This window comes from Natator depressus, chromosome 3 (genome assembly GCF_965152275.1).
Source record: "Natator depressus isolate rNatDep1 chromosome 3, rNatDep2.hap1, whole genome shotgun sequence".
NCBI lineage: Eukaryota > Metazoa > Chordata > Testudines > Cheloniidae > Natator > Natator depressus.
Genome location: NC_134236.1, coordinates 51,274,974 through 51,299,046, shown reverse-complemented (window position 1 = coordinate 51,299,046; position 24,073 = coordinate 51,274,974). Strand labels below are relative to the sequence as shown.

The 24,073-nt window shown below is 38.4% G+C and overlaps 1 protein-coding gene across 2 annotated transcripts in view; it reads right to left on the bottom strand.

Moving 5' to 3' along the window:
- LOC141984669 (isoaspartyl peptidase/L-asparaginase-like) overlaps nt 1-24,073 on the bottom strand; it is a 241,812-nt gene that overhangs the window by 134,463 nt on the left and 83,276 nt on the right. For both annotated transcript variants that reach the window (XM_074947901.1, XM_074947902.1), the window contains exon 4: nt 984-1,147. In XM_074947901.1, coding sequence (XP_074804002.1) covers nt 984-1,147 — 164 coding nt within the window. The remainder of the gene's footprint in view (nt 1-983; nt 1,148-24,073) is intronic.

Genomic DNA, 24,073 nt, shown 5'->3' with positions numbered 1-24,073 from the left:
GATGCTTTAAAAAAAAAAAGATCAGAGAGAATAATTCTGCCTTTCTCATTATAATAATGTTAATCTGTGGCTTCATTGTATCATATTAAGCTGTATTAGTTACATAATGATGTTGAACTCTCAGTTAACTGATCTGTGGGTGGCTTAATGAGTCAGATTTCTATCAGGGAAACATTGAATTAAAACATGATTGATGACCACTGCAATATTATCAAAAAGATACTGAGACAGTCCTATAAGTTTGTCTGTGACTGCTGAAATTTAGCAACTTCCTTTTACTGTACAATATATGAATCCCCTTAACCAGTTAATACTAGAAGACAAGATTTCCTACAAAGACAAATACTGCCAACATCATCAGGCTGGATGCTACTTTCAATAAAAAATTATTTCTACTTTCCCTATTTTGTCTCATTTTGTTCCTGCAGAAGATGAGTATCTTTAGTCCCATAAAGATGAAGTGCTTGTCCATGGGCCTACCGTCTCAAGATGGATGCATTTGTGGTTACTACATTTGGACTTGAGGGCTTTTGGAAGTTCAATCTTAGATGAAGATTATCTCTAAGCCAGCAAACTCCTAAATTCAACCATCACCCAGATCTGATCTCATAATCCCTCTCTTTGCTTCCACTTGTACTTCAAGATTCAAGGTTCACCTCATGTGTACACATGCTATGTGAATTATGAAAAACGGTTCAGCCATCAAACCCAATATGCACAGTGTGGTCCAAGATCTAGCCCTAAGTAGATCCAATACAAAATCACATTTTAAGAAATCACTAGGTAGCAAAGACTTTCTTCAGTTTCCATGTGTTTTTCTAAAACAAGAAATATACAAAATCAAATATGATGTGACAATCTATGCTACATTTTCCTTTCCTTTGTCCAGACATACTAGTATTTGCAGCTTCATTCAAAAGGCATAAATCCGAGTTAGTGTTTGTGTCAACCAAATCAGTAACATATCCATAATTGCTACTTACAATTCTGTGTTAAAAAGTGATTTGACAGTCTGCTTGTATTTGCGGTATTGCTCCCATTCAGCTTTGGCATGGTCTGTTACTAACTCTTCTACAGGCACTTGAGGTATGCCTAGCTTCTCAGCAAACTGGTTAGCACCCGTTCCAGTGAGCATCACATAAGGTGTCTAAAAAAAAATCAGAGAGAGAAACAGAATAGTAAAAATAATCTTCCATGCTATCAACCGCATGGTACATTAAAAATTATTATATTTAAAGTCTCTATTCCTTTAGCACCCAGAGGCCCTAATTAGAATCACAGTCCCATTCTCATAGGCATTCTGTAAACACATTTGAAGAAACAGACCATTGGGCAAAGAGTTTTTGGTCTAATCAATATACTGTAGGTTTAAAAGATTCTTAGGCTGATGTTTTGCAAGCTGCCTCAGGAATTTGGACTTCCAAGTTCCACTGGAATTAATGGGAACGGTGCAAGTAAATTTCTTAGTCAGTATTGAAAATCTCAGCCTTAAGGTTTGAAGTACAGTCTAATTTGTCTTGGGGCCTACAAGAAGGCAAATTTTAGTCACCCACTTAATTTCCTCTGTGACAATTATGCATGATACCAAAAAAAAGAAACAATGATTTTGGTTCACTTCTCTTTATTTCTCCCCTTTCTCATTTAAATCTCACTGTCTAATTTTTCCCATTTCTTTCCTTTAAATTTTTTTCTTTGCCTTCATTTTTTTATTTTTCTTTCTTCTCTCACTATTTTCTTTCTTCTCTACCTTAAGTTCAGGGTCAGCAGATGAGTATCATGGTATTAATTACTACTCTCGTTATTAAATTGTGCTTTACTTGCAGCACTTCTGAGAACAAAAGATACCGCATTCCTATTCTGTGGTTGTATACAATGTTTCTCCATAAAGTACAATAGAAAGCAGTTAAAAAACCCTTTTTAAAATATGGAAGGAAATCCTGTTGCCTACTCAATGGCCTTCTGCAGAACTGGCGTTATTCTACTCATCTGCACAGGGGTAATGGAGCAGGATGTGGGGACCCTGCACAGAGGGTCCACATACCAAGTCCACTATAAATCCAGTCTCTGTGGTGACTCTCTGCATGTCCTATAGATCAGGGACATGAGCAAGAGGATCGGAAAGATACATTCTTACTAATTAGACTGTAGTAATGCCCAGAATACACTAAGCATTTTCCAAACACAAAGGAAAGATAGGTTTGACATGGTCCCTGTGGGGCAAGCAGCAGCCACTACAGTCACAGGGCTACAGCAGTAGCCACAGAGTGACTCTTTTTTTACTCTCTACCCTGAGGGAAAAGGGAGGATTTGAGCCTGAGGCAGGAGCAGGAAAGACCTGGACCATTATTTGAGTGAGTTAGGTCAGAAGAAAGAATGAGGAGTACTTGTGGCACCTTAGAGACTAACACATTTATTTGGGCATAAGCTTTTGTGGGCTAAAGCCCACTTCATCAGATGCTGCAGTGATGACAGTGCAATTGTGATAGCAGTACCTTGGGATTTCCTATGTAGTCCTTCACATCTGTGCTAATTTGTTTGAGTTGGAGTCAGTATCATTACCCTACGGTGAAAAAAATATATAAAGATATTTGTGCCTTTCCATCATTGACATCCTTTCCTTGGATTTGAACACAATTTGTTAAGGTTCTGTATTTGTGCAGATAGTTCCTGTACCAGCAAAAAAAAAAAATGTTTTTCATTTCAATTCATGCTTTATTATGTCATTTAATTTGTCTTTTATTTTCATATTTATTTCATAAGGGATAAATTACAAGAATCTCCTTCCTATTTTGTGATAGACAGATGGATTAATTTTTGTTGGAGAAGTAAAAGCATAAAAGTAGTTTGCATTTTTTGGATAAAGAATCAGTGCTGCTAACAAGTCCAATACTTTGACAGGTTTTTTTAAGTCCTTTATATTATTGCAATATAAAAGAACAGTACTTTCAATCCACTACACAAGACAGCAGTAATTTCTTCCACAGCACTTTGGTTCAATAGTATTAACATTATATTTATATAACCTAATAGTATTCTGAATATTTAGATTACATCACAACATGTCTAGATGATATCAACACACACAAGTGCCACTTCCCATAACAAAGCAACACCCCAATATGTTGTCACTACATCCACTACAGAACTGGGACCTCTGGTCATAAGAACATAAAAATCGCCATACTGGGTCAGACCAAAGGTTCATCTAGCCCAGTATTCTGTCTTCCAGCAGTGGCCAATGCCAGGTAGGGTGACCAGACACAAGTATGAAAACTGGGACAGAGTGTGGGGGGTAATAGGTGCCCATATAAGAAAAAGCTCAGAATATTGGGACTGTCCCTATACAATCGGGACATCTGGTCACCCTAATGCCAGGTGCCCCAGAGGGAATGAACAGAACAGGTAATCATCAAATGATCCATCCCATCGCCCATTCCCTGTTTCTGGCAAACAGAGTTGAGGGACACTGTCCCTGCCCATCCTGGCTGATAGCAATTGATGACCCTATCCTCCATGAATTTATCTAGTTGTTTGTTGTTGTTGTTGTTGTTCTATATGAATGTGGGTGGAATCTGCTAGGCACAGATTAACTCTACAATATTATGTAAAAATCACTACCTTGGAACTAAAAAAACCATCACAATGTGAAGCTGATCTAGGCACTCACTATTTTCAATGAAAATACTATATCCATGAAGGAAAATCTGGCTACATGTTTGCATTGGTGTACCTGCACTGAAATCAACAGTTGTACTAAAATAGTAGGGAATAGAATGTAGCCCATGGAGAATGCTGATGAATACTGTATTTTTATTGTATTGGAATATATTATTACTGATGTAAGCCTCAGTTTTTTCCTAAGACAGAAGATCGTCTGCATTTCCAGCAGATCGAGGGACGTGATCATTCCCCTCTATTTGGCATTGGTGAAGCCCCATCTGGAGTACTGTGTCCAGTTTTGGGCCCCACACTACAAGAAGGATCTGGAAAAATTGGAAAGAGTCCAGCGGAGGGCAACAAAAATGATTAGAGGACTGGAACACATGACTTATGAGGAGAGGCTGAGGGAACTGGGATTGTTTAGTCTGCAGAAGAGAAGAATGAGGGGGGATTTAATAGCTGCTTTCAACTACCTGAAAGGGGGTTCCAAAGAGGATGGCTCTAGATTGTTCTCAGTGGTAGCAGATGACAAAACAAGGAGTAATGGTCTCAAGTTGCAGTGGGGGAGGTTTAGGTTGGATATTAGGAAAAACTTGTTCACTAGGAAGGTGGTGAAGCACTGGAATGCGTTACCTAGGGAGGTGGTGGAATCTCCTTCCTTAGAGGTTTTTAAGGCCTGGCTTGACAAAACGCTGGCTGGGATGATTTAGTTGGGGATTGTTCCCACTTTGAGCAGGGGGTTGGACTAGATAACCTCCTGAGGTCCCTTCCAACCCTGATATTCTATGATTCTATGAAAATGGAAAGGATGGAATTGTAATACTAGGGATAGGGAATTGTGTGAAGGAGAGAGGGGTTTGTGGTGGGTTATTCCCAATTACTGAACATAAATGTATTTTGATGTCAAGAGTATTTAGATCATATAGATGGGTACCCTTTTTTAACACTGATATAACTCTGAATAAATGAATTGCATTACTAGATTTCATATTCTCTTTAGGTTCACTGGCCGCTTATACATGAGCGGCAGATATGAGAGGCAAGGGGAGGGTAAGCCTCCGCAAACAGCCAGTCTGCCACCTTTAGAGTGTGCCACCGCCCAAAGGGCTCCTGGGCCATGTCCATGCCTACACTCCACCCTGAGGACCCCCTCATTCTCTTCCCACTGAGGCCCTGACCTTGTTCCACCTCTTCCCATCCCTGGTCCACCCGCTTGGGGGCTTCGGGGGAGGGGGCAAAGAGGCATGAGCAGCGGGCAGGCAGGGGCCTTGGAAGAAGGGTCGGGGGTAGCCTCAGGGGAAGGGGCCAAGCGGGGCCGGCAATGGGCAGGGCTTTAGTGGGAGGAGGCCAAACGGGAGTGGGCCTTGTGATGGGGCCATGGTCCAGGCGCGCCCTGTCTCCCCAAATGGAGGAGTCACATGCTGCCCACGTACTTATATAAAGGGTGGTGATGCTTGTCCTAGCCACAAGTGTTGAAGAATTAGAATTAGTGTAATTAAAATTCCTTTTGGTTGGAAATATGAAAGAAGAACATTTTTCTACAGTATCAGTTTTACTTGTTTTTACTCAAATCATCCCATGAAAAAAATATTTCAACTGAAGAAATATTTTGCAGGCAATGTGCTGGCTTAGATAGGAAAATGAAGTCTGTAAATATAAAAATAAGTAAACAAAAACTATCAATGTATTGTGTGGATGTAAAACTAAATTTTGGTGAATATAGATGTTCACTTTACTCCAGCACTAGAGGACAAGTCTTATTTAACTTCAAAAGAGTCAAGGTAAAAAGAACCCTGCACTTTGAAAATGCTGTATTATTTATCAGTCTAAAGATACTTTTTCTGACTGGCTTCTGCCCCATATAATAATCCTGTAACAACCTAGTCACATTTTGTAAAACTGTATTGGAGGAACACTAACATATCATTATGATAAAGCCCCAAATGTCATTCTTAACACAAATGGATTAGGGATTTGATATGTAGCACCACAGCCCCAGCGTACTAACCAATGAGCATGACAGAGAAGTGATAAATGACCTCAGCCTACCTATTATGCAACACAATCCATAACCTCTGAGTCAAATCTGTGGTTAAACTTGTAACTGTACTACTATACATGAATTTTCTCAGTCAAACAACTTCCCATGAGAGTATGCATCAGATTTAATACAAGTTGCTGAACTTATTTATCAAGTTCCTCAGTCTAATATTTATCTATAATACTTTTGTTGATATAGGTTTGAAGGTACTATGGATTTTTTTATAGTCTGCTTTAAATAATACAAGCTCATATTTCTTGGAACTACCCTTGAACATTCCTTGTACTAAAATAATATGTAAAAATAAAATGCAGTTCATATTATCAAATACCCCTAAGATTCACGTGCAGTACAATGGAAACATTTTGTTATTTGGAATTAACTGGAACATTTTACAATATATTTATGCTCACAGAAAAAGCAATGCAAAGTCTGAAATGCTTATAGGATCTCATTCAAATCCCATTCAAATAAATTGGAGTCTTTCAACTGACCAATGATTTTTGGATTAGGTTTATACTGAATCATAGATGATAGAGATGGAAAAGACCTCCTAGATCATCCAGTCCATCTCCCTGGCAATACAGAATAATACTTATTGTATATTTTCCAGTGTTTTATTCAAAGTGCTAAGGCTTCTGTTGGCTCAGAGAATACTCTACAGCCTGCATCTCACTGGCAGAAAGATTTTCCATTATTATTATTAATTTGACTGTAGCACATAGAAAGGAGAATCACTCACAGAATAAAAAGACAGTCCCTGCCCCAAAGAGTTTACAACTGAAGTACAGGAATAAAAAAACCACTACGGTGGGTTATAGGCCCACTCTTTCTTTTTTTGTGCACCCTAACAGTCTCACTGAATTAAACATGACATTTAGGTGCACAAGGAATTCAGGCTCAGGCCCTACAACAATATTACAATACGTCTAGGAAGCAAAACTGTATACATATGTAATATGAAAATTGTACTTGTTATGCATTTTTAAAGCTTACATTTTATCAGTATTACAAATAAACTAATATGTTAAAATCACTAGCATAATTACTTTCATACACTATTATCATCAATAAAAATAATATACTTTGATACTAACACAATTAGAACAAAGTTCATGAATAAAAAATTTGGTAATGCAATAAATAGAGCTTCTGGGAAATGCTGATATTGCTTCACATGGTTTATAGCTTTGCTATATGTTTCAGGAACTATTTTAATTTCTCTCCTGGGACAGAAGTAGAATGGCAATGAGAAGAGTAACACAACAATCTTGTTATTCTGGATGTTCATGCTGCATCACCAAGTTGAATCCATTTTAAAGAGATGCTCTATTACTGTTTGAGGAATTTGTATTGCTCTAAAACACAGTGGATTGCGTTAATCCTTCAAACACAAATTATAACATTTCAGGCAAATTTTATATACTCACATTTCGTAGTACTGGAATGTTTATTTGATGTTACAGGGTTTGTTTTAGCCATGGTTTGATTTTTCAAATATATGCTGATACTATATTTCAATACAATGCAGCCAATCCCATCTGACATTAATTATTAGGCAGTGAGTTTGTGCCTAGAAAACGCAAGGCCTATTGGTTTTGCAGGTAAGTGTTTGCAGATGTCCTATATCATGTGCTGCCGAGGCAGAGTGTGATAGGGTGTCTTCTCTTTGCACACTCCTTTCACTTCCTATCACAGAATAACTAGGGCATATGAAGGGCAGTGAGTGAAGATAATTGGGGTAAAATCTGCATAATTCATAGCCTTGTCATGTTAAATACTCTACAGCAGCTATTTTCCACTAACACCTGCTTCAGTGTAGGAGCATCAGCAATATGTATCACATGAACAATTAGGGAAGGGACACTCTGATTGTACAGTGCCAATGAGGACACAGATGGAGGATGGTAGAACAGTACCTCAGTTAGCTATGGAAAGGTACATGGGCACAACCAATCAGGACATATATCCAACAGCAGTCCTAAGAAAGGAACTATTCTGCCAATGAAAAGCTAACTCATTGATAATTTGATGAGCACTATGGCAACATGAGAGAGTTTCAGAAACCGCCTGATACATTACAAGCAATAGATCTCTATAAAAGCCACAAAATTAAGGGATGATACACCCCCCCCCCAGACTGAGGTTTAATGGCAGCAGAGCAAAGTGAGATGTGTCCCTATGAAGCTCACAGAAAAGCACAAGAATGGGACTAACTATGCCAAGACTCTCTGCTATACAACATAGCTATCAGCTACAAGAGGTTAGTCATTTGTAGGTTCTTTTAATAACCTATGGCTATGGACAGTGATTGTCCAAAGCCTTGATCTGTATGGGCTTTTGCTGGTATTACCACAACTGTGCATTGGCTCTCAGTGGTGCATAGCTAGGATCTGATCCTCAGTAAATCAGAGAAATCCCTTATGTAAATAAAAAAAAAGAGGAATGTGTATGTGAGAGGAAGATTTTCACTATCTTTCCCCCCATTTCTCTTTTCCTTTAGCACAATGGCTATAGGGATTTCTCCTTCTTAAATATGAGTTTGTCTTTGCATCTGAAGCCTGAAATCCTTCCCCGACCTACCTCCCCGACCAACAAGTTCAATCACTTCCCCACATTTCCTTTTCTCATTGCCTACTTTGAAATACTGCCACAAGCTAAACTACTGTTACAGAATAGAAGGAAGAAATGGGTTGTGGAGAGAAAGGGAAAGAGATAGTAGAAACAGCAGGCAGAAGAAACAGGCCTGATGAGATTACAATCTTTGGATGCCATTGCAGCTTCAGCCTATAATAGTTTAAAAAGAGGAGAATCCATTTAGCCAGGAAGTTGGTTTATGCAAGAGTCCCATAGACACGAACAATGCTTTGTCCTGATAGTGGGACTCAAACATCATTCATGGTGGTGAAAGGCTAACCTAAGCAATTTACTATTTGGTTCTTTCTATGGTACATGCACTCCTGCCACCAGGCAGATTCAAAATTGCAGAGGAGACACTACGAACACTTTGAGCCAGCTGCTATAACATGTTGGGAGCTCTATACGCAGAGCGGCTTATTAGTTCTTTATCCAGTTAATCCACATGAGAACACACATGTTACATCCAGGACAAGTCACAATAAATTAGGCAGTCAGCCTGAGACAACCAGAAGTGGTGCGTCATGTATAGAATACCTGGACAAGGAATGCTGGGATGAACAGGGATCCACACACGCTAGTAGCCAGTAAATAGATCAGGTCTGGCTCACATTAACAACAATCATTGAGCAATCAGCCAAATCAAATATGGACTAAGTCTGAAAGAACATAACACTTTCAAGTTAGATTCACACTTAATTTGTGACATACCATTTATGAGCTGCAGCCAGCTGTCTTTGGTGTACCAGCTCATTATTCTGATGTCACAACAAGGTAGTGTTGTACAACAAAGTCCAATTATCATTAGAACTCTGTTCTCTGAGACTCCTGGTCACCATAGCAGCATAGGACTGCAGACAGCTCAGTCCACACATAAACACACTGACTCACTGTCTTTCCCTTTGTGGAGAACTGCAAATCACCTCATGTACATCACAGATTGACAAGGCAACCTCTGTGACCATGGGAAATCCTCCTCCCTCTGGGGCTCGTAGATTGTATTTATAGAGTTCAAGACCAAAAGGTACCACTGAATCCTCAAGTATGACCTCCTGTATATCACCAGTCATTAAATAACATGAGTTTGGCAAAATTATATCTTCCAGAAAGACATTCAGTCTTGATCTGAAAACATCAAAAGATGGAAAATCCACCACGTCCCTTGGAGGTTGGCTCCAGTGATTAACCATCCTCTGTTAAAAACATGTGCCTAATTTCCAATTTTTATTTGTCTGGCTTCAGCTTCCAAACACTGGTGTTTATGCCTTTTTTATACAGGGTTAAAGAGTCCTTTAGTACCGGATATATTCTCCCTGTGAAGGTGCTTATAAACTGTAATCAAGTCATCTCTCAATCTTCTCTTTGATAAACTAAACAGATTAATTTCTTTAAGTCTTTCACTGTAAGGCAATTTCTCCAGCCCTCAATTCATTTTTATTGCTCTTTTCTGCACCCGCTCCAATTTTTCCACATGCTTCTCAAAACGTGGATACCAGAACTGTATGCAGCATTCCAACCACACCTAGCACTGATCCATGAGGAACACCACAAGAAACATCCCTACTCAATGATTCCCCATTGATAACTACTTTTTGAGGTCTGTCAACCAGTTCTTATTCCATTTAATATGTGCATTATTGATACCGTATAGTGCTAATTTTTCAATCCGAATGCCATACAGTACTAAGTCTAACTCCTTACAAAAGTCTTAACTGTGATGCGTCTAAGTAGCCCAACCACACAGATGACCCGAGCAAGGTAAATGAAAACTTCTGCAAATGAACAAAATGGCTATAGGTATATTAGGAATACAAAGAAAGATTTGAACCTGACGCTCAATGGAGATAATTATTACTGCTTGGGCTTAAACATAACTATCATGTTCCATTTAAGTGTGCAAGATAGGTTCTCACTCTCTGGCTACCATGAAAATAAAGTGCATAACCAGCTACACAGGGGGAAAATGGTAAGTGTGCAGCTGGTAATAGATACTTGCAAGGCTCTGTAATGTCTTGCAATTACAATGCATGTACTATATTAACACAATGTCCATATGTCTTTGTAAACATTATTTTGGTATTCCAAGGGAATTACTCAAAATGAAGAACAGCAGAAATGTAAAGCAGCAATATTTGTGTCTGGGTTATTAATACTGTAAAGCAGCCAAGATGTAGTGTGTTAGCAGCCTTCGTGTAATTGATGTAACAGAAAACAAACACCGTATGTTCGTGACACCAGAGTCTATGCTTCTTTTATATAATGGATAGATTCAATGAGGCACCCAACAGTTAATTCCAAAGTAGGTAATGACCTAGCAATGTCACTAATGCTTCTAGATGAGGTTGCCACACACCAAACTAAGCACTCAGGGGGCATTTATGTATTTATTCATCCATTTCAATTTCAAGATATTTGTACAGCACTCATCATCATTGTATCACATGGCCTTAGGATATCACTCTTGATTAACAGGGAATAATCCATGCAAATGCCATGTAAAAAAGAATGCAGCCTTCAAATCATGTGAGGAATCTTTACCAATACAGATCAAAATCCAATACATACAGCAATCTAGTTTTGAATACAGCTCAGAAGACAGCTTTAGCATACTGAACAAATGTTACAGAATGTACTGTGAATAGAAGGGGTGCTGTTGAACTCCAGACAGCTGTTCAGCCCAGAGATCAGGTGGCATAAATACCATCTGGCTGTCAGCAGAATACGCGTAAGGACATGCAGAGGAGATACAGAAGAGTTGGTAACATAATGACTGCATCAGTACTACTATTTCAATCCAAAAACCACTGTTTCTCACACAAAAATAGGTAAGCAAAGTATCTGGGCCTTATAATTATGTCCCTTTATTGCAATATACATGAGGATACAGTGATGTGATGATACAAATACATGGCACATGCAGATGAATACTTGCATTACTTTGCTGCCCTGATGGGCATATGGTGGACCAAGGAATTATGGATGCTAAAGAGTTCCACATGTATTCATACAACTACCACTATAATCATGGCATTCTTCACACTTCACTCTCTAATCAACAATTTTCATCATTGTGAAACCATGCAAATTGAACATGCAATAAACTATACCCTTAAGGGAAAATTCTTGGAAATGGATACTGGATCCAGAACCCTGCAGACAGTGGAAGGAGTTCACATACTTTCATTCTGTGACCACAAAGGAGGCCCAAGCAACATTCTTCTCCTCTGTTATAAAATCTGCAAAATCTTGATTTACTATCTTGAAAAATGAACTGGCTAATCAACCCAGAATAACTTAATCCAGGTCAGAGCCAAGCACCTATTCCTGAGAGAATGTCTCATCCCATTTCATTGGAAAGATCAACCAGATGTCACTGTCAAGAAAATTGGGACGTGACAGCCAGTGATGATCATATCACCTTCTATGACAGCATCTCACCAGTAACAAAACCTGTGGTTTTCAGGAGCACTGAGCTACAACTACTCCACCTCATGTAAAATGGATATTTGCTTCTCCTAACTGAAGAAAGCTTGTAAGGAGTACTTGAGCACACTATTATTATTTAGTATTATATAGAGCTGTCAAACGATTAAAAAAATTAATTGTGATTAATCACACTATTAAAATAATTAATCATGATTAATTGTTCTGTTAAACAATAATACAATACCATTTATTTAAATATTTTTGGATATTTTCTACATTTTCAAATATTTTGATTTCAGTTACAACACAGAATACAGTGTACAGTGCTCACTTTCCATTTATTTTTTATTACAAATATTTGCACTGTAAAGACAAAATAAATAGTATTTTTCAATTCACCTAATACAAGTACTGTAGCACAATCTCTTTATCATGAAAGTTGAACTTACAAATGTAGAATTATGTATCAAAAAACCCTGCATTCAAAAATAAAACAATGTAAAACTTTAGAGCCTACAAGTCTACTCAGTCCTACTTCTTGTTCAGCCAATCACTCAGACAAACAAGTTTGTTTACATTTACAGGAGATAATGCTGCTCTCTTCTTATTTACAATATCACCAGAAAGTGAGAACAGGCCTTTGCATAGCACTTTTGTAGCAGGCGTTGTAAGGTATATCCATGCCAGATATGCTCAACATTTGTACGCCCTTTCATGGTTTGGCCACCATTCCAGAGGACATGCTTCCATGCTGATGATGCTCATTAAAAAAATAATGCGTTAATTAAATTTGTAACTGAATTCCTTGTGGGGAGAATTGTATGTCCCCTGCTCTGTTTTACCCATCTTCTGCCATATATTTCATGTTATAGCACTCTTGTATGATGATTCAGCACATGTTGTTCATTTTAAGAACATTTTCACTGCAGATTTCACAAAATGCAAAGAAGGTACCAATATGAGATTTCTAAAGATACCTACAGCACTCAACCCAAGGTTTAAGAATCTGAAGTGTCTTCCAAAATCTGAGAGGTAGGTGTAGAGAATGCTTTCAGAAGTCTTGAAAGAGCAACACTCTGATGTGGAAACGACCTGAACCTGAAGCACCAAAAAAGAAAATCAACCTTCTGCTGGTGGCATCTGACTCAGATAATGAAAATGAACATGTGTCAGTCCACACTGCTTTGGATTGTTATCGAGCAGAACCCATCATCAGCATGGACACATGTCCTCTGGAATGGTGGATGAAGCATGAAGAGACGTATGAATCTTTAGCACATCTAGCACGTAAATATCTTGGGATGCCGGCTATAACAGTGCCATGAGAATGCCTGTTCTCACTTTCAGGTGACATTGTAAATAAGAATAGGGCAGCATTATCTCCCGCAAATGTAAACAACCTTGTTTGTCTGAGCAATTGGCTGAACAAGAAGTAGGACTGAGTGGACTTGCAGGCTCTAAAATTGTACATTGTTTTATTTTTGAATGCAGGTTTTTGTACATAATTCTACATTTGTGAGTTCAACTTCCATGATAAATAGATTGCACTACAGTACTTGTGTTAGGTGAATTGAAAAATACTATTTATTTTATTTTCTTAAAGTGCAAATACTGGTAATCAAAAATAAATATAAAATGATCACTGTACACTTTTTATTCCATGTTGTAATTGAAATCAATATATGAAAATGTAGAAAGCATCAAAAATATTTATATAAATGGTATTCTATTATTGTTTAACAGTGCGATTAATCACACGATTAATCATGATTAATTTTTTTAATTGCTTGACAGCCCTAATAATTACTAAACTTTATATACAGTAATAAAAATATTTAAGGATGAATCCACCCGCTACATCCACTGAAATTGCTATGCAAAAACCATGTGATACACTCATTTTGGATGCCATATGCAGGTGGATGAAAATCTGTCTTAAATGACACATCGAAAAATACATTGCCAGATGTAGCGATGTTAACTGAAAGAGCATTTCTACATATTTTAATTTTTGAACTTTACATTTTGACTGAGTTAATATGCAAATATAGTTTATTTACTTCACAGGGCTATTTCCATTTCTGTGTCAAACTAAATTAGATTTATTTTTTACATATTTTTAGGACACATATCCTAAGCGACTTTTAATAAAGAGTATCATTATGTATCAATCCTTTTCATACCTAGGAATCTGTAATAGTAGTGGAACTACAAGCAACTATGGTGCCTGTCCCATTTGAAATATCATGGATTGTCCTAATATTGTCAGAAGTACAGTACTTCAAATTAAAGCTTTGTTTTGTTGTGATTGAGACAACAGACTGAGGTGGATTGCTTTCAAGAGTTCTGGCAAACATCTGATACGTGAAGTTGCTCTTCTTAATAAAATACATTATAGTCAACTATTTAATATGTTCTTTGATTACATTTAATTTTAACAATAAAAGCTGGAGACCAAAGACACTGACATTGGTCTTTTAGAAAATATACTGTGATATGCAAAGTCCTTCATTTAGTAATGTGATTGAGTCACCAATCCAGCAAGCTACTTAAGCACATGCCTGACTTTAAGTCTGGGTAATAGCTGATCACTATTCCTATTTCAGGGTCCTCAACCCCCGCACCCACCCCCACAGCTGTAGAGCCCATCTCCGACACCCTTCTACGGCAGTGCAACCCTGGAATCCAGCTGTCTAGTTTTTGAACCAGAGCATCTGCCCCCCTGAGCCTTTGAGTTGCCTAGACATGTTCTCCTGTAGAAGTTCTGGTTTCCTAGTTATACCCTTCAAAGTTATACCCTTCGTAACAAATGGCGCCATTGTCTCCATCAGGGTATCAAAGTCCATGACAGAAGCTAGCTCCTACAGCTTGAAGAGAAAAGAGCCTACAGGAAGCAAGCAGCTCCCAACCAAGATACATACATTTGCAATAACTGCCAAAGATCATGCAAATTTCAGATTGGACTATTCAGTCACATGAGACACTGCAAACCATCTACATCATAGGCTGCAATTCCCGCCGTCTCTCGCAGACAAAAGGATGCCAACACATACCCTTCAGAGACAATGTGGTAGTAAATCCGAGAAACACAGGCTTAGCAAAGGAATTTCTTAAATTCACACACATTTTACACTTAAAAACACACACAGAAATACAGATTCAAGGAAAGTGAACTTTTGAAAGCAATCCACCTCAATCTGATGTCACCCCCCAACTTTGTGAGACCCTGGGCTTGGTTCAAGTCCTTTATGGAAATTCCCTCCCATCTCCACTCTCTCCAGAGGGGTCTTCTGTTTCAAGCAATGAGGTGGGTCACTGTGTTTTGAGAACCACAACCTTTTCAGAAAAAACAGTCACCTCTGGGCGAGGTGGTTATCTCAGCCATGTGCTTAGAACACATGATTACAGACCCACTTCAGATAGATTTCTGTGAAGAGTCCATTCAGAGTCAGGGGTCCCTCCAATGTGGAGTAAAGGAGAGTCTTTTATAGTTGACGACTCTCACATTTAGCTCTTCAGGAGGTATCCCTCTCTTGGCATGAACACACAGTGTCCAGAATAGACTGTGCTTGTCAGGTTTTGATTGTTTTTTCAACATCCCTAAGACATCTTAACCCAAGATGGAGGTTTCAATGCAAAGTGAAGGTGGTAGGGAAGGTTACAATCCAAAAGGAAGTCACAAAACAAATGCCGTTTACAATTTGATGTAGACTTCTAACGTCCTGCATAACAGAAGCCATATAGTTTTAGCCAGTAATTTATCAATCAAACCCCAAATCTTATTGTATTTGCCCCAGAAGTTAATAAAGCTCACTAAAAAATTAGGATGTTATTTCTAGTCTTCATCTTACGGCTATTGGATCTCATTATGTCCTTGTCTGCTACATTAAAGAGCCCTCTGCTGCAAACTTCTCCTTGTGTAGGTACTTATAGACTATGCCAACTAACATCTTAACCTTCTCTTTAAGAAGATATATAAGAGCTTCTTAAGGCTTTCACTGTAAGACAGGTATTGTCATTAATAGCATTATTGTGACTCTCTTTTAAAAGGATGTAAAAAATTGGAACGAGGACACCAGATCTGAACACAGTATAACAGAAATGATATCACCAGTGTGATATGTGGAGATAATACTAACTTCCTACTCCTGCTTGATATTCTCCTTTTTATACATCCAAGGATCGCATTATCTTTCTTACAGGCAGATTCACGCTCGAGCTTGGGTGTACTTGATTATCCATGATGACATCTATGGCATTTCCAGAGTCACTTCTTTCCAGAATACAGTCCTCCTTCATATGTTGGGTGTTGAGACAAAGATTTAAAAAAACAACAACTGATGTCCAAAGTTAGGTTCCTAACTCCATTTTTAGGCATTCAAATAAACTGGATGATTTCAAAAATGCTGAGCTCCCCACAGGTCATTGACTCCGAACAATTGGCTTCAATGGAGCTGCTGAGTGCTTTCGAAAATCAGGTGCTATTTAGGTACTTAAATGTGGACTTAGGAACCTAACTGAGGGCACCTATTTGTGTGCCCCCAAGATATATATATCTTGACAATTACTGGGGACCTGAGTTCAGGAGCCCCCTCGCCAAATGCCTGTAACTGGAATGAAATGGGAGGGGATGGGACACCAGAAAACATGAGGTACTGGGGCCCCAAATTTTCTACAGGCCTCCTTGAGAGTCCTCACTCAGGCCATACTTCTTTCAAATACATAAAGAGCAGATTTTTACATTGCAAAGTCTTCAGGGAAGAGACTGTCTAGTACTATTTGTACAGGGACTAGCACAAAGTGGCTTAATCTTGGTTGGATTTCTAGCTGGTTCATTCATAAAAAATATAAATAATAATAATAATGCTGAAATCAATTTGTTAAAGGAAAGTTTAAAGCTGTTCTTCCAGTGTTCCACCAATTTAAAAAATACTGGAACTGATTCTTCCACTTACAACAGTTTTACTCCAGTATAAAGTCAAAGACTTCCAAAAAAGTTAGGTTTGATTAATACAGGACTAAGTGAGAATAGAATAGAGCCCACTGTGAGAATAATGGCAATCAATGTTTTAAGAAATCTGTCAGTATTATCACATAACATCATTGTCTTTAATATTCATGCAGAAGAGTGCCTCACCAGATGGCACACCCCCTTGTGGTTGGGCGTGGCGCACAAGGTCTTCTCCTCTGGTGCCCCTTGCGGACAGCTGCTTTGACCTTGAACTGGTTTGTTTCTTCTTGTGACTTGGCCCTCCAGCCAGGGCACTTCTAGTCCCCCACATCTCCCCTGCCCCACTTCTGGGATAACAGAGATCAACCAAGCAATAATCTAACAACCTTATGACAGGTCTTTGGCCTCACTCTGGATTCAATTGTCCTTACACACCTTTATGAGGAGACTTTCATGCTATCTTCCTTAGGGGCTTGAAAGGGATCCAATCATTCTCTCGACTCTGGGTTCCAAGGACAATGCAGCAAACAGCTAAGGACTGCTTCTTCAGAATACTTGCTGCCTCCCTAGTCCCTGTGTGGATAGAAAATTTATATCCTCAGATGTGGATATCCATGGATATAAAGCAGATGTCTGCGGAGCTACCAGGATCTGCAGCAGCAAAACCAGCACCGTGTCAGACTGCCGCTCACAGGAGTCAACACCCAACCCGGGCAGCTCCTATGGCATAGCTGTACCACCCCCAGCCCTGTCCTCTAGGTCAGGCACCAGGCTCACCGGCAGCTGTCCTTGTTCATGGTAGGGTGGGCAAACAGTCTGCATGCTCCCGGACAGCACAGGAGATGCACCTTCTCTTTTTCCTGGCCCCCAGTTAATTCATTCTCTGTTGAGAATTAGGCTCTACTCTAGACGGATCACTTTTGTTAATTATTTTAATAATAGCCTGCAAATATTGGTAATTATGTTGAAATTCTGGCAATATATGATTGAGTTTCCTAGCAGAGAAAACATAATTCCAGCAACGAACAGGTTTGAGATGAGGTGTAATAAATATGTATTTAATGCTTAAGCTATATTTGGGTACTAATGTTAATAGCATTAGAGAAGGTTATAATAATGGTAAACACTAGTGGTGTATGTAGGCAATCATTTCAATAGGGAATTCACAGCATCTATTGTCTTAGAGACAGAAAATGTATGCCCTGATGATTTCCACAGGCACTACTCCGGTTTATAAAGTTTGGGTTATCCGGTCAGGTAACTGAAACCATAAGGAGTGGCCTAACGTAGGTGACAAATCAAAAAGACCAACTACCAAATTCTGAATACTCACCACAAATAATTCACAAAAATTCATATGAAAAAACACAACTGTAAAAGTTATAAATCTAAGAACTGCACACAACAAAAACATTCATGAAAATCATGTTTGGTTCACAGACAACTCATGAATGTAAAAGGGCCAAATCTGACAGACTCCTCACAACGAATAATCTAATCAGTTCGATTAGTAACTGTTAACAGTACCATATCTCAGGAAACATGTATTGTCCCCCTTCCTAACATTTTACACAATTTACTGTATAAAAACGTATGTTAATTCACCATTTAATTCAAAGTTCTGTAGGCTATCATCAAAAACAAAAACAAACAAACCAAAAAACCCAATCAACCAAACAAACACCTAACAGTGTCCAGGTTTCTGCCATAACCTGTAGGGACGTATGTCAGGAGGACACAGTATACTGTAATAAAAACCTATTATTGGTTCCTTTCAGGATCTCAGCAATGGAGTGAGTCCTACACTGCGGGTCCTGCAGGAAATTGTGCTTTCCACTGAAAGGTTGGTTTATCCATCCATCCATCTAGTATTCTACAGTGGAAGTACAGCATCTGAGACTAAGATATGAAAATAGAAAAGATTTAAATACCAGTTCCCATAAATGTTTCATATTAAAAATGTTCTGATATCTTATGATCATACACTATAGCAAGGTGCAGGTTGCAATAGATCAGTAATTTAACAAAGCACTAAAAATTCAATGACAGAGCAGTTACTTTCTGACCATTACTCTCAATTATGTCTCTAACTATCAATTTAAATGACAGCTACTAATGTGTCATTTAAAACTAACACTTTAGCCAGTGTTTCTCAATTATTCTGGAGATTAATGTTTCCCATGGGTACTACCAATAAGGAAAAAAATATATTCTCAGATACATTATTAGTAGAGTTGAACGAATAATCAGACTGAAGAATTCTGAAGACAAAAGCTTGGTTTTTCTTTATTATGTCAATAAAATATTCAATGTCTCTAGTCTTTCAGTACTTGTACATTTAAAACAACTACAGGAAAAACAATTGCAACTAAGATATCAACATAGGTGTCCCACACTAGTGTTAGGATATAGATATTCAGGCCTGTCTGTAAAGGCCTATACTCTAAGAATTTAGGTGTATTCTTATCACTTAGCTAGTTATAGAGGTATAAAAGAAAGAATTAAAATCATTGTCTGCCGGTGTAAGGTCCTTCTCTTACTGTGACAGTTTGAGCCCCCGTGCTTAGGCTAAGGCCTTTGGCTAAGCAGCACAGGCAGCCATAAGCTGGGAAGCGAATGGTTACATCCTCACATTTCAAACTAGTCACATTGAAATAAGGTGCTATTGGGCTGTTAGGAATACAATCCTGTCCTGATAATGCCTATCGCCTCCAGAGAAAGGGAAGTGCCTAGAAAATGTAAAAGGAAACTTAGTTTGATAGCATCCTGTCTGTCAAGAACTCACTTATGAATAGCTGGGATGTGAAATCCTCATTTCTTTGTTGTTCTATCACTGTAGCCCCCATTTCCCTATTGTTTGTCTGTATAATCTCTGTCTGGTTCTGTGATTGTTTCTGTCTGCTGTATAATTAATTTTGCTGGGTGTAAACTAATTAAGGTGGTGGGATATAATTGGTTACATAATCATGTTACAATATGTTAGGATTGGTTAGTTAAATTTCAGGAAAATGACTGGTTAAGGTATAGCTAAACAGAACTCAAGTTTTACTATATAGTCTGCAGTCAATCAGGAAGTGAGTGGGTGTGTTGGGGGGAAATGGCAACAGGGAATGGGGGTGGGGAAATTGGAATCATGTTTTGCTAAAGGGGGAAATGGGAACAGGGAATGGGGGTGGGGAAATTGGAATAATGTTTTGCTAAGGGCAGGAATGGGAACAGGGACACAGTTGTAAGGCTCTGTGGTGTCAGAGCTGGGAAGGGAGACACTAAGGAAGGAAACTGGAATCATGCTTGCTGGAAGTTCACCCCAATAAACATTGAATTGTTTGCACCTTTGGACTTCGGGTATTGTTGCTCTCTGTTCATGCGAAAAGGACCAGGGAAGTAAGTGGGTGAAGGAATAAGCCCCCTAACATCTAGAACTGATCTTGTCTTTGAAATAAACCAATAAAGTTACAGTCTCACTATATACAGTCTCAGTGTTACTTAACATCTTCATTAATGACCTGGATGTAGGAATAGAGAGCATACTGATCAAATATGACACAAAGCTGGAGAGGGGCTGGGGTTGAAAACACTTTGGAGGATAGAACTAAAATTCAAAGGGATCTTGATAAATTGGAGAACTGGGCTATAGACAATAAACTGAAATTCAACAAAGACAAAAGAAAAACCAAATGCACAAATACAGAATGGCTAACAGGATAACTGGCTTAGCAGCAGTATTGCTGAGAAGGATCTGGGAGTGGTGGTGGATTGCAACCTCAACATGTGTCAGCAATGTGATGCTGTTGCAAAATAAGCAAATGCAATGTTGGGTTGCATTAACAGAGGCATAACGTGAGAGTCATAGGTGGTGACTGTATTGCTCTATTCAGCTCTAGTTAAGCCTCAGCTGGAGTACTTTGCTCATTGTTGTATAGAAAAGATGTAGAGAAACCAGAAAGGATCCAGATGCAAGTGACAAAGATTATCAAAGGGATGGAATGCCAGCCCTATGAGCAAAGGCTGAAGGAACTAGGTATGTTTAGTTTGGAAAAGAGGAGATTAAAGGGGTGGGGACACTATAGTGGTCTTCAAATACTTGAAAGACTGTCATAAAAAAGATGGAGAAAAAATGTTCTCTCTTGCCACAGAGGGCAGGACAAGAGGCAATGGGTTCAAACTACAGCATAGCAGATTTAAGAAGTTTTTCCTGTGATTTAATCTATCTGTTAAGAACAGTAGGACAATGCAGCAAGCTGCCTAGGGAAGTCATGGAAGCTCCTTCACTTGAAGTTTTCAAAAAGAGGCTGGATAGCCATCTGCCTGCATCTTTGCAGTGGGTTAGACTAGATAACCCTTGCAGTCCCTTCTAACCCTATGTTTTATGATAATAAAAGAACAGTTACATCGATAATTTTCATTAACTCCAGTGGCAAGTAGGTATGTAAAAAGCCCATATATGGCACATCAAGACAAGAATATACTGCCAATAGCCAAAAACTGTCCCATATTTATCTTCTTCAATGGTTATATGAAATCACAAACATAAGAGTTGTCATTCATCTCATTCTAAATTGCAACCTAAATCTGAAAATAGGCCTTTTACTTGTTGAAAACAGATTGATGAGCTTGACTTTGTCACTGATTGTGTCAAAAATATTGCTTTAGTCTATCTATATACAATGAAATCTGTAACATATTTATTCGAGCTTTGATCTACAGTAAAACAAAATATTATCTTTAGTCCTCTCACTTTAAAACTGATAAAGGATAAATAAATTATATGGTTTCTATACAGCAAATAGAAGGTGATGTCAGATTGTCATGGTTTTGTGAATAATTAAATGAAATGATCTAGTAAGTTTATTTCTGTATTTAACAAAAGTAAAACACAGAACTTATAGTAGATTTTTATGTTTTGTCAGAAAAAAGAACTCTTTTCATTCTGGGGGTAGTTTATTACATGACAAATGTACAAGATAGTGCACTTTTTATGTTCTGGATATATACAATGCCATAAAGTCTAAAAAATAGTTTGTGTTTTCTTCATCATCCTAATAGACTTTTTGTAGGTTTGTCATTTACTAAACTATAATAAAAATTATGTTTTAAGGCCCTGATCCAGCAATTGACTGTGCCACAGGGCCGGGTGCTGGGGGTTGTGGTGATGCTACACAGTTGCTGGAGTTTGCCTGCTAGTTACTTGCAATACTGCCACCTACATTTGTGTCTGTATTAAATGGATAGATATAATCTTCTTTAAATGGTATAATTCAGTGTAATAAAAATATAACAGAAGCTGAAACCTAAACATATGCAAATATTATTCATGGGGGGGGGACGTGGATGTGGCATATTAAAATACATTATATCAGAACCTTAGTTGCAGCCGACTTGTGTTACAACTAAAAGGTATATAGCCCCCAAAACAGATAAACAAAATATTGCATGAGAAAGCCTCAAGTAATTAAAAGCCCTACAGTGTTAAATGATTAAGAGCATGATGTAATCTCTAAAGGTGTGGTCCAGCAGAAAATACCCATGGCCTTCCAGGTCAAGTAAACAAAAAAAGCAGATGCTGTCTATGCAGGAAGTCAACATGCTAGGGATGGCCATTTGGAAGGCACAAACAATTATTAAAAACCCAGAAGGCATGCCAGGGAGTTATAAAGCAGCTGGAAGAAGGAATATGAGAAAAGAGGTCATAAAGAGAGATGCTGATCTCACTGACACTCATGGCAGTTTTGCCAGCAATATCAGGCCCTCAATCAGAGTTCATTCTGATCAATAGCCACAAATTTCACAGCATGTTAAATTTATGTCCCGATTTTGGAATGCTTATTCATGCTAAGAGCCCCATTGACTTTACTTGGCCATCATGGCAGGGCTGTAGGACCAAGATCTTCGATTGTAAAGCAGGACAAATACAATGACATTTATGGAAAATTTTATCAAAATATTTTTGGTGTTAGACTCCTGATTTTTCAAACCTGAAAATGAAGATTTTACCCACACCCTCATGACAAAAAGCACATTTTTGCTGAAATTATTTTTGGACAAAAATATTCTGACCAGCTCTATTACTTCATTATTTTCAAGTGTTCAAAGTGTTCTACGAACCTGACAGAAACAAATAAGGATAGTGTCTTTGCTCTGTGAACCTACTTTTACTTTTTTCGCTAATATTTATTTAATTTAAGTCAGGATGCTGGACCAAACACATAAAAGAGGTCCAGAAAACTTGCACAAAAAACTGTACAAGGACTAATTTAATAAAGACTCTGTGAAAACATCCACTTGTGTATGTTTCCTGAAGGCAAAATAGCATATTTCTCTGGAGATACTCTATTTTCTATCATAATTCCCATTTATATCAGATGATCAGGAGCTGGTCACATCCATAACATGCACAGAAATGGCTAGCAATGCACATTACTAACTATGGTCTTTGTTACACTCCTAAACTGATCAAGAACTGAATTAATATGAAACATTTCTGCCATAGTAACTCCATTTAACTTATGATTGCTTTTCTAACTAGCTCCTGTTTCCCGGAATGTTTAATCCAAATAAGAGGATTGTGCCAACAAAAAGGAGGAAAAAAATGAAAGCTGCCCTTAAACTACAAATATAACATATACATGAAAACCTTAATCTTTCACTCTAGTAGATTATGTAGAGAGGAACGGATGATTTCCTAGGCAAGGCTACTACAACTGAATCAGTTTTCGGAACAAAGCCCCAATACCTCAGTTTTCTCCTTTTGTATATGATTTTTCCATAATTGTTTTTCCAGGCCAGGAAGAACTGTGAAAACGTGGTTTGTTCGTACTGTGTCACAACCTTTGGCACGCGGCCCATCTGGGAAATCTGCTGGCAGGCCGGGACAGTTTGTTTACCTGCCACGTCCAGGTAAACAACTTTTCTAGATTTTTTATGGTGTCAGAAGTAGAACCTGAACACCCAATTTAATTAGAGAGTTATGCCATCTAGATGGAATGTTTTTAGGGATGACTCTTCAAATGAGAAACATAAATACTTTCTCTCTTCATTCTAGGAGAAGGAAACAGTAGCATTTGTATGGTTTCCTTTTCTTTGCTTCCATCTAATTGGGCTGGAATTAGACCAATGCTTGCTATCTTCATGTACATCAGAAGGTATATCAATGAATCAAATATGAGGGAAAGGAAGGGCTCTGGGGCTTTACTTTGGCCTATTCCAGGGATCAGCAACCTTTGGCATGCGGCCCATCAGGGAAATCTGCTGGCGGGTTGGGACTGTTTGTTTACCTTCCGCGTCCACAGGTTTGGCCGATCGCAGCTCCCACTGGCTGTGGTTCACTGTTCCAAGCCAATGGGGGCTGCGGGAAGCAG